The sequence below is a fragment of the Staurois parvus genome, unplaced genomic scaffold (genome assembly GCF_062004578.1).
Source record: "Staurois parvus isolate SC_StPar_1 unplaced genomic scaffold, SC_StPar_1.0 ptg001042l, whole genome shotgun sequence".
Taxonomy (NCBI): Eukaryota; Metazoa; Chordata; class Amphibia; order Anura; family Ranidae; genus Staurois; species Staurois parvus.
The window spans coordinates 232,771-250,711 of record NW_028318838.1 but is presented as its reverse complement, the minus strand read 5'-3'; the positions used below and the strand labels follow the sequence as shown (position 1 = coordinate 250,711).

At 43.3% G+C, this 17,941-nt stretch overlaps 1 protein-coding gene across 1 annotated transcript; it reads left to right on the top strand.

Moving 5' to 3' along the window:
• Positions 1-239: 239 nt before the first annotated feature.
• LOC149440967 (interferon-induced very large GTPase 1-like) lies at positions 240-14,757 on the top strand. The gene is made up of 2 exons (XM_089657924.1): positions 240-537; positions 6,312-14,757. The coding sequence occupies exons 1-2, from the start codon at positions 257-259 to the stop codon at positions 11,071-11,073; spliced, it is 5,043 nt and encodes a 1,680-aa protein (XP_089514050.1). The 5' UTR covers positions 240-256; the 3' UTR covers positions 11,074-14,757.
• Positions 14,758-17,941: the final 3,184 nt, after the last annotated feature.

Genomic DNA, 17,941 nt, shown 5'->3' with positions numbered 1-17,941 from the left:
ATTGGCCAGGACAATATCCTACTGTGGCCAGTGACAGCGTATGTTAGCGGGGGGCACGCGCATGGGCGCCCCTAACCTGGAACAGGCTGGATGAAGTACATGTCTGTGATCCATCCTGCCCATGCCACATGCCTGCAGTAAATGTACCGTGGGCGGCCAGGAACTGGTCAAAAATAAAACCTCAAATCATCATTGTTTCACTTTAATGTCAATAGTAACAGGATGTACTTTTTTCAGGTGATAAAATCCAGACATCATGACCTGCCCCATGAAGGCATCAGCGATGATTAAGTATCTAAAAGGAAAACTAACACAAGTGTTTGCGGAGAATGTGGACGGCTTATATGATGAAGTGGGATCTCTCTGCATCCTAACCCATCAGGAGTATATAGATCTGTACACGACTCAGGAACATGGAGAGAGAACGGAGAGACTGATAGACCTCATTCTACAGAAGGGAGAGCCGGCCTGTGAGAAGTTCCGGGATCATCTCGAGAACATGATTTCCAGGTTTCCAGACTTGCGTGGTGTGTCTACAGTTTTGAGTGAGTTATCTTCTTTCATTTCAATAATTCAGAACCGTCATAATGTTTGAACATTTCCTGTCTTTCCCGTATTCAATACAATCAGTGAACATTCTTTACTCCCTTATGGTCAAAGCCCCGTAACTCAAAGGACCGGATTTAGTAACAGCAAATGTAAAATTGTAATCTAGACGTGTGTTGCTGCTTAATTTTAACACCTTTGCTCACCCAGCAAGCAGGATCCCTTAACTTATCTGTCAAAGCCGAAACTTCAGGACATATGTAGCACTACCCCCGTAGGAGCCGCTCAAGAATATTTAATGTAGGTCCCCCTATAGTCCTGTGTTACCAGCTCTTCAGCACTCCCACACATCACACATTCACAGTCAGGAATCCAGTCATGAAATGTTGGTTTTGTTGATTTTATTGGGGGATATCAACTTGGATGGGGTATAGGTGTGTAAAGAATGCCTCATGGACTGAATCTTGAGGACAGCTTTCCTGAACTATATACAACTTTCTCTTTAAAGTCTCAACGAACTTGGTTGGAGTGCTAGCCAGCACCTCCAAAAGACAAAGCCACTAATGTCCTGAGCAGGGGACCCAGATCCCGTGTCTTTCAAAAAGTAGAGTCACTAGCAAGGGGGCAAATCTGGTTTCCCACCAGAGTGTTCCTTCCCCAATCCACCCAGGGGTTTCAGGTTTACTCTCTCAGGGTGTTCTCCTGCACAGCATGTGGAAGGCTGCAGTTACCAGGCTTGTGAGCTGGATGCCTCCCTCCTGCTCCACAGGTGATCCTCCTCAAAAGGGACCAGCTTGCAGGCAGGCTCCGACTCAGTGAGCCCAGTGGCTGCCTCCTAGCACTCTCCTCTCTCCTCCTGTCTTCCACCCGACCATCACCTCTCACACCTCCTCCTTCCTCCTACTCCTCCTAAGTAAACTCCCTCCCCTTTTTAGGAATCCGGCCCCTTCCAGCCTCCTGTTCAGGATTGGCCAAAGTCCCTACAGGGGTGCGGCCAGCTACCCCTCAGATCTGCCTTCTGCCTCTGAGGCCCTCCCAGAGAACCTCAGATCAGGGGGAAATTCCACAGAGGCTGGTCTGCAGAGCTCCTCACCCCTGTCCTAAATTTGACCCCAAATGGATATTATTCCCGAGCCGCCTAGCAGCTCTTCACTAACCATTATTGGGATCTAACTCCCCCCTAGTGTAACTAGGAGGGTGGTACACATACTTACATTAACTGTGTGCATGGACCACCCCTAAGACCCCTCTAAAGCCCCCATTGTCCCACAATGTGTTACAGCCAGCTACAGTCCAAAAAATCATGATCACATCATGTTGAAGCAAAGAGACAGTTGTAAGCCATGTACTGGGGTGATCTCCCCAGGATACAGTGAAGTCACGAACGAGGAAAGCAACCCCAACACCAGCTTTTGCCACAACAGAATTTTACTTAAATGTGGCAAATAAACACAACCACAAATGCTGGAATATACAGAAAATTTACATACACCCAGCCCAAAGGCTGAGACCCTTGTGCTGCACAGCACGGCGCCTTCTGATGGATGAAGGTAGAAAGTGTAGTAATTTACCTACTGGGGGGCACAACTAAGCTGCCACACCTTACCTGTTATTACCCTAAAAGAGCAGGAATCGGTGTATGGGTGTACGGTATGGGCTAGCCTGCGGTGCAGCACAACAGCTTACAATCTTATACAGTATTCCCCCTCCCATAACTGGTCCTGTAGCACGTGTCTGAGTATTCCTTCTGAGCAAAACGCCAGTCTGGCTTGTGTTTGTAGGATTTTATCAGTTCTCCAATGTGAAATGTCACTTTAAGTTGTGGAGTCCTTCCAATGATCAGTAATAACACTTGTGGCCTGACACAAACAGAGACCCTAACTAACTAACTATAGGCCTGTCTCAGTCTCTAGGCGCCAACACTGAAATGAGGTGCGTGCACGATCTTACTGATTCGGGTCTGCTTTGTGTCCGCTGGTGACTCTGAACAGAACAAACATCTCTTCAACAGGCATGCGATGTCATCAGCAGTACATGTTGCTTTGCTCCTCTGTCCTCATCAGCTTCCTGGCAGCAAATCTTCCTTTCTTTGAACAGGGTTAGCGTCTTCAACACCATCAGCTTCACTCAAGTGAATTTCTGATTACAGAGGACCGTCATCACAGCTGGATGGCAACAGATTCTCAAATCACTCAACCATCTTCTCTCTCTCAAGCATGGCTACCCTTCTTTTTCTTGTTCACTCTCCAAGTGTAAAACCCCACCCCTTCATGAATATACAAATCTCTTTGCAGTCTGAGGCTGTGTTAGAATAAACAGCGACATCTTGTGGCTAAACTGCAGACTGTCAGTCAGAACTTTTTTAATTTACTTCAATCAGTGTTCAAACAATGAAAGCTGTTTCCCCATCTCACACCAGAACACTTTATTGTCACCAATCAAAAGTGATGTTTGGAGGCCACAAACGGCCTCTTCCTCAAGCAGCAGCCAGATACAGAGCCCCCATCACCCCCAATGCTCCTATCACAGCTCCATCCAGCTCTGTTCAGGGATTCCCTGTTTCCACCACGTTCCTGCTCTCTCTGCACTGCTACAGCCCAGAATTTCCTTGTTCCTCTTCTGATAGTTCAGTCCTAGTTTTCTCCTGCACTTGCTTGTTCCAGCTCTGTTCAGGTATTGCTTTTTTCCAGCCTGGTTCCAGCCCTCTCTACTCTGCTACACCCTGAGATTTCCTTGTGACTCTTCTGACAGTTCAGTCCTTATTTTTCCTGGTTTTCAAACCACACTAATGATCCCAGGAGTGGCCTGGAGGGTATTTAAGCCTTTAAAAAGGCTCTTCTTACCAGCTACCTGAGACGTATAATATTGCAGCCCGCTATTGCCTGATTGTTGCTGATGTGGACTGCCCAACTACTCTCACTGCCTGCCTCAGCCTCACCATTGTCCTTAATGCCCTTGGAAAACAGTGAACTCCGGCTTTACCATACCCCCACCCCCGCTATAACCAGCTCCTGGTCTATCTTGCTCACCCCAATATGATCTCCTATTGCCTGCTCCTTGACCATGGTCACCTTCTGGCCTGCCTCCCATGCACTATAAGATCTTCCCTGCACCCCCAACTATGTTCAGATCTTGCTCTGCCACTAACAACTTCCCTCTGCTCATTCCAATCATGATCCCCCCTAATCTGCTACACTGTCCTCCCTGGTGATGATAACCTTCTCGTGTGCTTCCTTACCTGCCAACCACAACCAGTTCCCAATCTACATTTCTTTCTTCTCCCCAATCACAAAGGTCCAGGTTCAGCCTTCAAACCTCAAAGTTTCTACTCTGTCGCTCATATTCCCGGTACACAATCAGTTTAGACTGTGTCCTATGTGTCCTCCTCTCCAAGTCACAATTAAAGTGATATTAAAAGCAGATTATTATTAATATTATTATTTTAAATAAACATGACTATACTTCCCTCCTCTGTGTACTGGTTTTGCACAGAGCAACCCCTTTCCTTCTCTTATCGGGTCACCCGCAGCTTGCTATGGGGGCACCTGAGAAGGCTCGCTCCTGTGCTGCTGCTCTGTGTGACCATTCACACACTGAGCATGACTCGGCCCATTCTCTCCTGATTGGCTCACTGGCTGTGATTGCTGTCTCAGCCATCAAGGAGGGAGAGATCCAGGAGGGACAAGGCTTTTGTGCACATCGCTGGATCCAGATGGAGCTCAGGTAAGTGTAGGGGGGCTAAAAAAATCTGAATGGAGTTGGGTTGCAGTGCAGGAGAGCTGCGTTCCTATTGCAATGCCCTTGAGATCTGCTGTGGGGGTCAGTTTAAAGATGACAACACCCCAAATGCAGGTTGCAAATGTCCGCACCGGCCCACACAGGATCACATGGTACAAAAGTACCATGCAATGTGGTTGCAGTACATTTCAAAAAGGAGTGCATGCATTACTTTTGGTGCAGTGCACTGCATGTGAATTGCACAGGAACCTCACAGCATTCCATGTGCGATTTCACATGCAGTTTCTAGTGTGGATGGGCCCTTAAACCTTGACATCATAATCATGAATTGGAATACATTTTGTAAAGAGCTATGAGATCTGGGGCTTACCCAATGCTTCAGTGCGGAAATCCTAAAAATTTATTTTAGAATATTGGTGCGTGTAGAAATCACAGAACCCCATAGGAAAATATTGACATTACATCAATCCAGGGGCATACCTGCAAGGATCACAGGGGTCACAATTGTGATTTGGTCCTATGCTCTATGGGGCCCATGCAGCTCCCCTGTATACCTGGATAGGAGGGGAGGCGGGGGTGACATGTAGAGGAAACGATCCCCTCCATTTTCCTCCTGGAACCATTGAAAGCCTGCTTCTCCTTCTCTCCCTCTCACAGGCATTCAGTGGCTGCAGGAGGAAAGTGGAGAGGATCGATTCCTCTATATGCTGCCCCCGCCACCCCTCCTATCCAAGTCCTGCTGCCCCCTGGGCCCTTGGGTACTCCCTGGCTCCTCCTCACTGCCGGAATCCCCCTTTCCCTCTCCCACCAGCTGCTGTGGGGGATGAGTCAGGATGGACAGTGGAAAAGAGGCTGGTAAATATGTCATTTACTAGCCCCTTCCTTTTCTGAATGAACAATCAGCGACTGGTACCGATCAAACTGTGTTTACTATGCTTCAGTTTTTGAATGAACAGGAAGCTCTGTACAAGGCTATTCCTGTTCATTCATTCTGTGCACCTGAAGATGCAGAGATGGAGATGGAGAGCTGTGTTCTCAATCTCCTTTCTCTGTCTCAAAGGTGGAACATCAGAGGTCTGTTTAGATCCCTGATATTTCTACAAAGTCCAACAGGGTTCCTAAAAACAAAATTGAAAAATTTTAAAAAACTGTAAAAAAAAGAATAAAATATAATGGTAAAAAGTAATAAAAAACTAATAGCTATCAACCCCAGTGGCAGAACTACCAGGGCGTAAAGGTCACACTGGGCCCTGACATTCCACCACCATGGGGAGCCCCAAGACAGCATGAAGAAGGCCTGCTGCAGAACATATGAAAGGGTCCCATGATGTGAGTAAAGGGCCCCAGGATCAGTGGAAAGGGCAATTGTCCCAAAGGGAGGAGCCCCAGTCAGGAGTCAGGAGGACCTTTCTTGGTTTCTTGCACCGGGGCCCTGAGGGTTCTAGTTACTCCTCTGACAAGATCTATAATGCACCCCAATTGAAACTACTTAAACACTGAGGGTCTGAGGTAGGCAGACTAAAATGCATTCATAGATCCCCGATTAGAAGCTTTCCCATGTGTGACTTGAGTAGTCTGAACACAAGCTGTAGACATTCAGTCTGAATGTGTCACTCCATGGACTTCAGGTGGAGGCAGGATTACTTTGTGGTTCAACTTTCACTTTGAAACATGGTGGTCTGTGGAGTCTGTGCTGTGTATCCTGGTGGGGGAGTTTCCTTTTTTGTGCTCATCCAGAAGTTGGCTTGAGTAAGTAGATAAATACACAGAAAAGCACTTTTGAAATCCCAAATCCAGCAATCAAGTATATTTTACTGCCATGGGAAAACGAAGGAATATAACAATCATACCTTTTTGAGCTCTCCACTTTCAGACATAAATGAGGTCCTCTCTACCCTTGCGTAGGCTGATCACAGGCTACTATAGTTGTAGTAGTGTTCTTACCGTATCCGTATTTTCCAATTGATTAATTGATTACAATTTTGCAAGTAGACTGGTAATATAGAAACATATAATAAAATAATTTATTTTCTTACAGAACTTCATACAAGAAAAACTACCATTCATCAGTTTGCAGAAAAAATGAACATGGAACCACACCTGACTACAAAATTGACTCTGAGGGATATCTTGAGTATTGGCTTAGATAATGTACATGACAAACCTCCTAAAACTATAGAAGATCTTCCCTGGAATTACTTAAGGAAACTTATGGCCTTAAACAGGGCTGCAAGAGACATTCTTCTTGAGAAAGATCAGTCTACTGGTGTTGACATATATGATAATGGTGATAATGATGATGACAACCCATTTGATGCTTCTTTGATTACAGGTGATGATTCCTCAGCCTCTGTTCACCCCCTGGATGTCCTGTGTCTTCTCCTGCATTGCTCAGACAGTTTTCTGCAACAAGAGATTGTAACCAAATTGTCCATGTGCCAGTTTGCTGCCCCTCTGCTGCTCCCTTCTGGTGACGGGTCACACTGCACCCTCATGCTTTGGGCAATGAGAGACATAGTGAAGAACTGGATACCTCAGTCATTAGCGGACAGTAAAGGGTTCAGAGAAGAAAATGTGGTCAATACTTCCATGCCAATCTTCTCATTTGTCAGACTTGGAAAAAACAAATTATCCAAATCAAAAATCCTGAATCAAGTTCTTAATCCACCTCAGCTACCTATTAATGTCTTCATACATGACAATATGGATGGAGGAAACATTAAGAGAGAAATATCTGATGGACTGGTAGAAGTTTCCTGGTATTTTCCCTGTGGTAAGTCTGATGTTTTCCCAGAATCCATCACAGTGACCAACCTACGAGGAGACCTGGAGACCAACAGGGACCAGTTCATGTTTCTGACAAGAATTTCATCAGCTGTGTTTACATTCATTGAGGATATTTCTGAGAGAGAATTCAGATTGCTATCATCCTGCCCTACCACTGACACCCAGTATTACTTTATTGTTACTCCTGGTCCTGGCAAAACTGTGAGTCCACAGACACAGAAGACCCTTCAAGACTTAATGCCAGTTCTAAAGATGAAAAAATCAAATGTGATAATACATGCAAGCATAGTAAGTGAGGCGGCATTTGTAAAAAAACTACAAAGTACTATTATTCATTTCTTAAATGGTAAGCCAAAAGAAAATAAAATGAGAGACCTTGAGAAAGAAACTCATGGATTGGACATCCAAGTGGATGAGAGAGTTCCTGAATGTCAGAAGGCCAGGGAACGTGCCAGGAGAATTACAGGAGAAATAACAAACGTGTCTGAGTATAAGAACATCACTATGAAGTTACAGGGAGATCTCTGGAGAGAGTTATCTAATGTGGAAAAGGAACTTTGCAGAATGACAAAGCAAGGTGGTAAAGACACACAACATTATCAAGATGAACTGATGAAGAAACGTATTTCACTGCATGAGGAACAACATAATCATGATCTGCCCTATGGTTTGATGCTCTTTATTGATGCAATCACTCATTTGTCTGAGATTGAGAAACAATATTTTCTGAAATGGATGAAGTTTGAACTTGATTCAATTGCTAGAAATCATCTTTCTAATCTTCAAGCTGAATACAAAGAAAAATGTAACAATATCTTAATCAATAAGGAAGAACTCAGACAGATAGACCAGAAAATCTCTGACAGTTCTTTAGGAATTGAACATTTCCTACGTGAGATGGGACAGTTTTATGAAGCTGAATGTTCCATGGCTAAAGAAAACAAAATACATAAAAGCCAAAAACAATTTGTTGGACTGCCAGGAATTGCTGCCAATCTCTTGATGAATGGTTTCCCACTGGAGCTAATAGATGGAGATGTCTCCAACATTCCCTTACGGTGGATAACTGATGTACTAAAGGAGCTGGACACCAAAACAGGGGGGAAATGCAGAATGAGAGTAATCACAGTGCTGGGAGTGCAGAGTACAGGGAAATCCACCCTTCTCAACACCATGTTTGGTCTTCAGTTCCCTGTGGCCAGTGGAAGATGCACACGAGGAGCCTTCATGACTCTTCTTAGTGTGAAAGAGAACTTCCAGGAGGAGCTGGAATGTGACTTCATCCTGGTGATTGACACCGAGGGGCTGAAAGCTCCAGAGTTTGCTTCCTTGGAGGGCAGTTATGATCATGACAATGAACTGGCCACACTAGTGGTTGGGTTGAGTGAGATCATCATAGTCAACATGGCCATGGAAAACACAACAGAAATGAAGGATATCTTACAGATTGTGGTCCATGCTTTTCTTAGAATGAAAGAAATAGGAAAGAGACCCAACTGCCAGTTTGTACATCAGAACGTGAGTGATGTGTCTGCTCATGACAAGAACATGAGAGACAGGAAGAAACTTCTGGAACATCTGAATGAAATGACAAAAGTAGCTGCAGAGATGGAAAATAAAAGTGTAATCAAAACTTTCAGTGATGTGATGGATTACAATCTGGAGAAAGACAATTGGTACATTCCTGGACTCTGGCTTGGGGTCCCACCAATGGCTCCAGTAAATTCTGGGTACAGTGAACATGTGTCTGAATTGAAAAAGTATTTATTGGAATTAATGACAAGCAAAGAATCCCTGCACAGGCCTTTACAAATTGCTGAATTTATAGAATGGATAGAAAGTTTATGGAATGCTGTAAAACATGAGAAATTCATCTTCAGTTTCAGGAACAGCCTGGTGGCAGAAGCTTATAATAAACTATCTATACAATTCTCACAGTGGGAATGGGAGTTCAGAAAAGCCGTCCATGATTGGCTGATCCGTACAGAGACAAACATTAAGAATCAGACTGCAGAGAGTCTAAGTGATGAACTTTGCTACATATTTAAGAATGAGCTCAACAATGTGTTGATTAATAGAGAAAGTGAAATGTTGAAATTGCTGGAAAACTTTTTTGAGCAAAAAAATGAAAATGTTTATCTAATAGAACGATACAAACAAGATTTTATTCTGAGCACAACATTCCTGAAGAAAGAATTGAAAAGGAATTCTCTTGTGAAGTTGGATGAGGCTGTTTCTATTCAGAAAGGGAAATTTGAGATTCAGAATATGAAAAATAATTCCCAGAAATCGATTGAAAACAAAATCGCAGATCTCCTCAGGAGGTGCCGGGAGAAGAAAGAAAAGCTGAACAATGAGGCTTTAAAGAGAGAATTTGAGGAGATGTGGAAGAGGACACTGACAGACCTACAGATTGAGAAATTAAAAACACACATTGTCAGTAGATCTATGTTACATCAGCTAATGAATGACATGAGTAATAAAGGATCGGCTGTAAATGAACATTTACTGGGTGTGAAGGATCCAGCTATCGCTCAACCTGATTTCAAGATGGATGAGAAATATATTGAGAGTGGATGGCTCAAGAAACTGACAGATTCATTTTTACATAATTTAGGTGTTAGAGCTAGAAAGCAGCATTTTGACAAAATAAATGATTTTGCTCATTCTCTTATAGATAACTGTGACAAATATATCAGAGGGAAGGTGAGGACTGGAGAGGACTATTGTGACAACTACTGCCTGGAATTACTTCATATGATTACAAAAGAGATTTCCAAAGAGTCCAAAAGCCTTCATTTGTCCACATGGTTTGAACTGGATATCAAGCTTCACATTCTTGGGAAAGCTTCCAGAGAGTTTCAGGAGATGCATGAGAAATTCATTCAAGAAAACGATCCAAAACTGTGTTTGGAGAAACTAAAGCCTGGATATTTAGAAACGTTTATCAGTCTATTTCAAGAGAAAGATATTTGTCAGACTAAAGCCAAAGAATTCTGTGATCAATGTATAAAACCAGCAATGAGGGATCATGTTTTCCACCATCTTGGGCAAAAAATAATGGATAGCATAGTAGAAAGTTCAGACAACAAGAAATTCAGCAGTAGACCATTTTTTCAAGATTTTTTACTGAAGGAGCTGCTAGAAGAAATGTCCTTTCAGGAATATGTGAAGTATATACTGTCATATGAGAAATATACAAGAGCCCGGATACTGAATTACACTGAAACATATGCCACACCCCAAATCCTAAAACCATTACAAGAAGATCTGCTCTCTTCACTGGACACAAAGATAAGATCGGCTCTTACTGAAGACAACTCTCTTAAAAGTTTAACAGTTTCAGATTTTTTGAAAACTGTATGTGAGATACTAAAGGAAGAATTAGTAATCCCACAGACTGCAATGCAAGTGATCACTTTCCAGAACAAGGCTGATGTTGGCCAATTTTCATCTGACATTCAGCTCTTCCTCCAAGATACAGAAACAGAAGTCTTATCAGAGCTGCAATCTATGGATATAAAGTCTGTACTCTCCAGGGTGAGGGTGAAGCCTCAGGATGAATTAATCAGGAAGGTTGTTGGCTGTGGGAAGCAATGTCCATTCTGTGGTGTCCCCTGTGAGGCTGGAGGTGATGGACACAAGGAGCACTTTGCTACCAGCCACAGACCTAGAGGCCTGATATCATACATAAGGGTTTATACTCAAATGTTAGTCACTGATATATGTAGTACAGATGTTGTATCTAATAGAACATTTAGAAATTCAAACACAGAATCCAAACCACACCCATACAAAGAGTATCGTACCTTTTATCCAGACTGGTCCATCCAACCAGATCCCAGCATAGAGTCATCAGATTACTGGAAATATATTTTTGTCACATTTAATGAGAAATTTGCTGAAGAATACTTTTCAGAACCAGCAAATCTACCAGACGGCTGGAAATCCATCACAGAAGAAAACGCTCTGCAAAGCTTAAAGAAAATGTTCAACAGCTAAACAGAGAAGACAAATCACCACAACGTGTAATTCATCATCCAAGTCATTGTCTGCAAATCGTTTACACTTATGAAAAATAAAAACCTTTCCATGGATTTTCTCTAATTGGAAAAACATTTCAAATATTGTCCTCATCACCACGGCCACAGTAACCAGGGTGTGACAGAATGTCTGAGAATCCTCATCCCCCCCCATGATATAATGGGATCATTGCTTCTCCCAGAAGATTCCAGAACATTCCAAGTCATATTACAGGTGGTGGTTGTATCCATGGACTATGACATTCCTAACACTGCACTGGAAATGTTATAGATGATATCTCTCTAGGAATGATCATCTGATTCTATGTTTTATTGTACTACACCAGGGGCGGACTGACCATTTGGAAACTCGGGGTCAGTAGGGGGCCCCATGAGATGCCCCTGGTACCTTTTTCATAAGCTTTTCTGAGTTTGAGCAAGGACACAGGGGCCCCATGATCCCCTATTGCCCGGGGGCCCCATGAGTTGTCAGTCCGCCCCTGTACTACACATTATAATATAATAAGACAGAACCTCCATTTAGCTCTCATGTTGATGGATTTCAGCATTTGCTCTAAAACAGACCATCTCAGTGTCTACAGAACAGAAGTCGGGAAGATTATTACAAGAAGGTTTGTTAGAATATCTGTAATGTATTTGGAAGCCCCAGAGAGGATTGTTTCCCCAACAACACTGGAGTTTCACATATAGAGGGGAATTTATCAAAACTGGAGCAGACAGAATCTGGACCAGCTGAGAATGGCAACCAATCAGCTTCTAGCTTTTATTTTCAATGCATAACCGGACAAGCTGAAGATGGAAGGTGATTGGTTGCCATGCTCGTCTGCTCCAGATTCTGTCTGCTCCAGTTTTGATACATTCCCTTTATAGTGTTTCGGTATATAGTATGTGTATGGGGGTTGGTTTACTAAAGGCAAATAGACTGTGCACTCTGCCAGTGCAGTTACTCCAGAGCTTAGTAAATGAGGTTCTGATTGGAGTCACTTTGGGTGGGGGGCCCATGGAACACAGCTCACTTTGGAGAGGTGGGGAGACCCCTGTCTCAGCTTCCCATATCCCTATTATGTGTAAGTCACGCTGTGCCTGTTAGGGGTACAGGGTGATCTATCCTAATATTGGGGTGGGGGGTTGTTGATTGTTTGATGTTATGTGGCTGCATCCCATTGTTCTATTGTCTGTCTGGTTTGGGAGCAAACTATTATGGGATGTATGTGTTTATGTGTATTAGCTTAGTGGGGGGGTGTCTCCAGCAGCCCTCCCTCCTGATGGGACTGTCTGCTGCTGTGCAGTTTGAATACCTGTGTGTCTCTTGTTACTAAATGTAGATTGGCCCACCCTGTGCCATTATGCAGGGAGGGGGGTTGTCCCCTGAGTGTATATATCTTGTGTTCAAATAAATTAGTCTACCTCCTGGTTCACTTCAAGACTGGTGTCGTCTGGATCTTGGGGTAACAATAGTCACTGGTCTCATGTTTCAGAGCCTGAGAAGCAGCTTCTTGATGGAGATACCCAGTTGTGGGTGTTTGGGGTCCATTACAGAGGTAAAGCTTTGCTTTGTGAAGAATACCCAATCACCTGCAAGGGAAATTAAAAATCAGCATTTTGCTTGCACGTGATTGGATGATGGAAGTCAGCGGATCTTCTGCTCATTTACTAAGCTCTGGAGCAACTGCTCTTTGTAAAGTGCGCCGTCTATTTGACTTTAATAAATCAACCCCCATGTGGTACTATATGGTTACATTCAAAGACCTGAACAGCCCTTCCATTACAACCGTCAGAAATGATTTTGTTCACACTGAGGGATGTATTTATATAAATGTGCTGATAGCAATCCACCCAGTGAAAGTGCATGTACATGTGTTCTGTGTGAATATAAACACATGCCATTAGGCTACTTCCTATGCTGGATTATTGTCAGTATTTTTTCACTCAAAAGGGAAAATACCAAAAGCAAATGTTTTTCATTGATCTGGAAAATACTGGATTTGGCCACTAGAAGGTGCTAAATATTATTGGAATTCCTTATCCTATTTATCACCATCTAGTGGCCAGACGCGGTATTTTCAGTTTTAAATATATGAAAAGCATTCATCCAGCACAGGACACAACCTAATGACATTTGTTTATTTGCCCCATTCACCCAGAACAAATGTGCGTTCACTTTCACTGGGTGAATTGCTATGAGCAGTTTTTTATATAAATATACTTATATGATTTTCAAATAAATATGCTTTTTCATGTGTATATTCCATGTATAACCGCAATGCACAATCATGGTAATCTCAGTCATGTATTCTTCCTATTTCTGCTTCATGTATGATTTGGAAATATGTATCCTTTCTCATTCTCTTTGTTTTGCTGTACCCAAGATAACTGAATTGTGTTGTTTTTGTAATGATTATTTGGGTGTCAGAAGTGACGTTCAGAGGGTGAGGGTTGGGGGTGGGTAGGTGTAAGTAGCTGGTTAGATTAGATTGTCTGTTTAAAGCTGACCTGTCATCAGATATACTCTTTATTTTAACTAAATAATTGTGAATGTTTAGCACTTCCAGGTCTTCATTACCTCTCACAGAGATCACAGTGCTCCCTGACTATACCTTCATCTGCTTGTCTCTCCAGAAGGACATCACCATCTTTGTTCAGGAATCATCCAGGGTCACTATCTACACTCAGGACTGACATGTTGGCTCAGAGATGACACAATCATGCAAATCCTGATGCCTGTGCAGTTCTTGGCAACATTCACATATGCCTGACACAGATCAGCCTCTGCCGCAGCCTCTCACCTTCTGACTAGCTACAAAGTTACATTGTTGTGGTCTGATCACTGAGGGAGGGGAGACTGAGGAAATGCTTCCTCCTGCCTGCAGTAGACTGATGACATCATCTAAGTCTAGGCAAAGTGGAGCTCAGGGATGGATTTCAATGATGGTGTTTACTGTGATGGTCACTAACCCATCCATGCAGTCTTAGTTACTGACTGATCTACATTAACCGCAATGCACTGCGGAAAGGCGGCAGCTACAGGCAAAGCGACGTACGAGTACAACGCTCTGGCTGTACTAACACGGGGCGCAGCGGAATGAAGATCCCGGCAAATGGGACCCGTTGATCATGTGATCGCTATGCAATCACATGATCACAATGTTAGCAAAGCTGCTATGAATCAATCTAACAGCTCTGCTTCTCTTCTTAGTGAGCTGTGATTGGCCCACAGCTGTCACATGATACTTGGGACTAATCACAGCACCCTGTACCTTGTGACCAGCTCCAGCCAATCACAGATCACTATCTTGAGCTGTCAAAAACTCATTTATGGCAGTTCACGACAGCAAGCTTTGCATTGCAAGAGAAATTATCTTTATTTCTTCTGCAAAGTGTAAAAAAAAATCCCTGAATCCCTGATCACCCCCCACAGTAGTACAATGTTACTATGGTAACATTGTACTATTCTGATAAAAGTATTAAAAAAAAAAATTAAAAACTAAATGAAATAAAATACCATACTGAGAATTAAAAAAAAAATTAGGGTTTTTTAACTACTTGCATTTTGCGGGCGAGCAGTGGCTCATGAGCAATACATCATTTAAGTTGTCATTTTCCGAAAATTTGTGGCAAAAAATAAAATGCTTCATGGACTCAACATGTCGCTCATCAAATTCCTTGCGGTGTCTATGTTCCAAAAAGGGGTAATTTGGGGGGGTTGTGGGCACCTGAAGAAATGTGATGGGCAGTCAGAAAGTAAAAGCTGTGTAAATTCTAATATATATACCGTAGGCTTGGCCCCCAAGTTCCAGTGAAGGGAACTCTTAAGGCAACATTTTGGACAATTTCATGCTCCCAACTTTGTGGGAAGAGTTTGGGGATGGCCCCTTCCTGTTCCAACATGACTGCGCTCCAGTGTACAAGGCAAAGTTGTGACGGGAGTGACTTTTGGGGGTGGGGGGACCCCTGTATCATCTCCCCATGTTCCCATTATGTGTGAGGCACCCTGTGCTTGTTAGGGGAACAGGGTAATCTGTCCTAGTATTGTGTGGACCTGTATAGGTGGGGTGTGGGGGTTGTTCATTGTTCAATGACACTTGCTGCATCCCATTGTTCTATTGTGTCTTGCTTACCAGCAAACTATTATGGGATGTATGTGTTCCTATATTGTCTACTGCCAAATGGTGTATCCCTTTGTTCTATTGTGTGTCTTGGTTTGGTGGGGGGTGTTTCAGGCAGCCCTTCCCCCTGATGGGACGACTTGCTGATGTGTTTCCTTTTCCTGGTTGTATTTCCCCGCCCTGTGTATATATCTTGTGTTTGTGTTGAAATAAAGCAGTTTACTTCCTGTCTTAAGAAGCCGGGTGCTGTTTCGTCCTGTATGGTCAGCGGTGGTGTCTGTGGATATGTGTTCGGACAGGGAATCGGGAGTCTAACGGAAATACCCTAGCGCAGTCGGGGTCCGGTTCCATTACAAAGGTCCATAAAGACATGGAGGAGCCAGTTTGGGGTGGAGGAACTTGACTGTCCTGCACAGAGTCCTGACCTCAACCCCATAGAACACCTTTGGAATGAATTAGAGCGGAGACTGTGAGCCAGGCCTCCTCCCCCGACATCAGTGCCTGACCTGACAAATGTGCTTCTGGAAGAATGGTCCAACCTTCCCATAGACACCCTCCTAAATCTTGTGGACGGCCTTCCCAGAAGAGTTGAAGCTGTTATAGCTGCAAAGGGCGGGGCCAACTCAATATTGAACCCTACGGACTAAGACTGGAAGGGCCATTAAAGGTCATGTGTGTGGAAAGGGCGGGGCCAACTCAATATTGTACACTTTCAAATGTTTGTTGCCTCGGTATTAGTGTAGTTATATTCCCTGTGTTGTTTGTTTGCCCTACCTTGTAATGATGGGCTCGCAGGTCGTTGGCTGCAGTTTCCAGTGTCATGGCCGATCGATTCCCTTTTGTCCATGGTTTGCTATAGTTGTCAAAAGTGGTTCACCAAAGGAGCAAGACAACTTCCTGTTTTGGGTCGCAGCCTCCGATCCATTCATTGCCATCTACTATGTGTCACATCACAAATGTTAGACTGGTAATGAGATAAAAAAAATACATCTGCCAGCGGCATCAGCGAGCTCTCCCAGTTTGTTAACCACTTGCCGTCCGGCCCGTGTATATAAATGGCCGGACGGGGGCAGTCCAGGGGCGGGTTGCCATTCATAAACGGCGCCCGCCATTATGGACTATGCGTGCTCCCTGGGAGCACGCAGCACCGCGATCCGGAGCCCACTGTGTCCTCCGGACACAGTGGAACACAGATCGTCGTACGGGACCACTGAGTGAGGTCCTGATCATGTGATCACTGATTGGCCAATCAGTGATCACATGCAGAGTAGTAAGCAAGATGTCACTTCTGACATCATTGCTTACTACGTGTGAAATCTGTGAATGATTACCGAGATCACATGGTACAAGGTCATTCACAACAGCCTTGTACCATGTGACAAGCTGTGACCAATCACAGCTCACACAGTAGTTCTCAATGGCTGCAAGAATGCAGCCAGAGAGAAGGAGAAATGATTGCTTTTATAGCCTTTATGGGTGTAAAAGCAATCAGTGTAAGAAAAAAAAAAAATCTTCATCACCCCCCACAAGTAGTACAGTGACACTGTACTGTTAGGGTGACAGTATTTAGGAAAAAAAAAAACATAAATAATACTACAAAAAAAAATTTAAAATGTAAAAAAAAAATTTTAATTATAATTTTCGGTTATAAACTAATTTGGGTTATTTTTCTTTACTAAAAAGATAACCGAATACATTTTGGCCAAGATTTATGATGAAATAATATTTATTTGCAAAATTTTATAAGAAAATCACTTTTTTTTCAAAATTTTTGGACTTTTTCATTTATATAGCAAAAAAAATAAAAATCCCAGCGGTGAATAAATACCACCAAAATAAAGTTTTATCTGTCTCAAAAAATGGTAAAAAATTCATATGGGTACAGTGTTGCATGACCGCGCAATTGTCATTCAAAGTGTGATAGCGCTGAAAGCTGAAAATTGGCCTGGACAGGAAGGGGGTGAAAGTGTCCGGACTGGAAGGGGGGGGAAAGTGTCCGGACTGGAAGGGGGTGAAAGTGTCCGGACTGGAAGGGGGGGGGAAAGTGTCCGGACTGGAAGGGGGGAAAGTGTCCGGACAGGAAGTGGTTAAAAAGCCATCTGGACTGAAGGATTAGGGAGGTGTCTTTTAGGACTTGCACTTCTATCTCCTTTATGGAGGCTGAAGAATGCAGCAGACGAGTAGTGCACACTGCACAGACATGTGAGGAAGACATGCATTCTATTATGAAATCTGCTCCTTTGTCTCATGGGTGGGGTCATACTACTCCCTCCTACCTCCATCAGCCTATGAAAATACATCTATGGCCTGATGGACAGTGGACTGTGATGTCATATTGGGATGTGGCTTTGGCTGAGACCTCACCTTCACCCAACCTAGGTAACATATTAGCCCTTTTTCTTCTATTTTTAGAGGATATTTTGTACTGTTTACACTTGTGAGCCTCTTTGTCTCCTTACTTCCACTATATTATATATTTTTTTCCAAACTTTTGGACTTTTTCATTTATATAGCAAAAAAAATAAAAATCCCAGCGGTGAATAAATACCACCAAAATAAAGCTTTATCTGTCTCAAAAAAATGCCTTAAAACTTCATATGGATACAGTGTTGCATGACCGCGCAATTGTCATTCAAAGTGTGATAGTGCTGAAAGCTGAAAATTGGCCTGGACAGGAAGAGGGTGAAAGTGTCCGGACTGGAAGGGGGTGAAAGTGTCCGG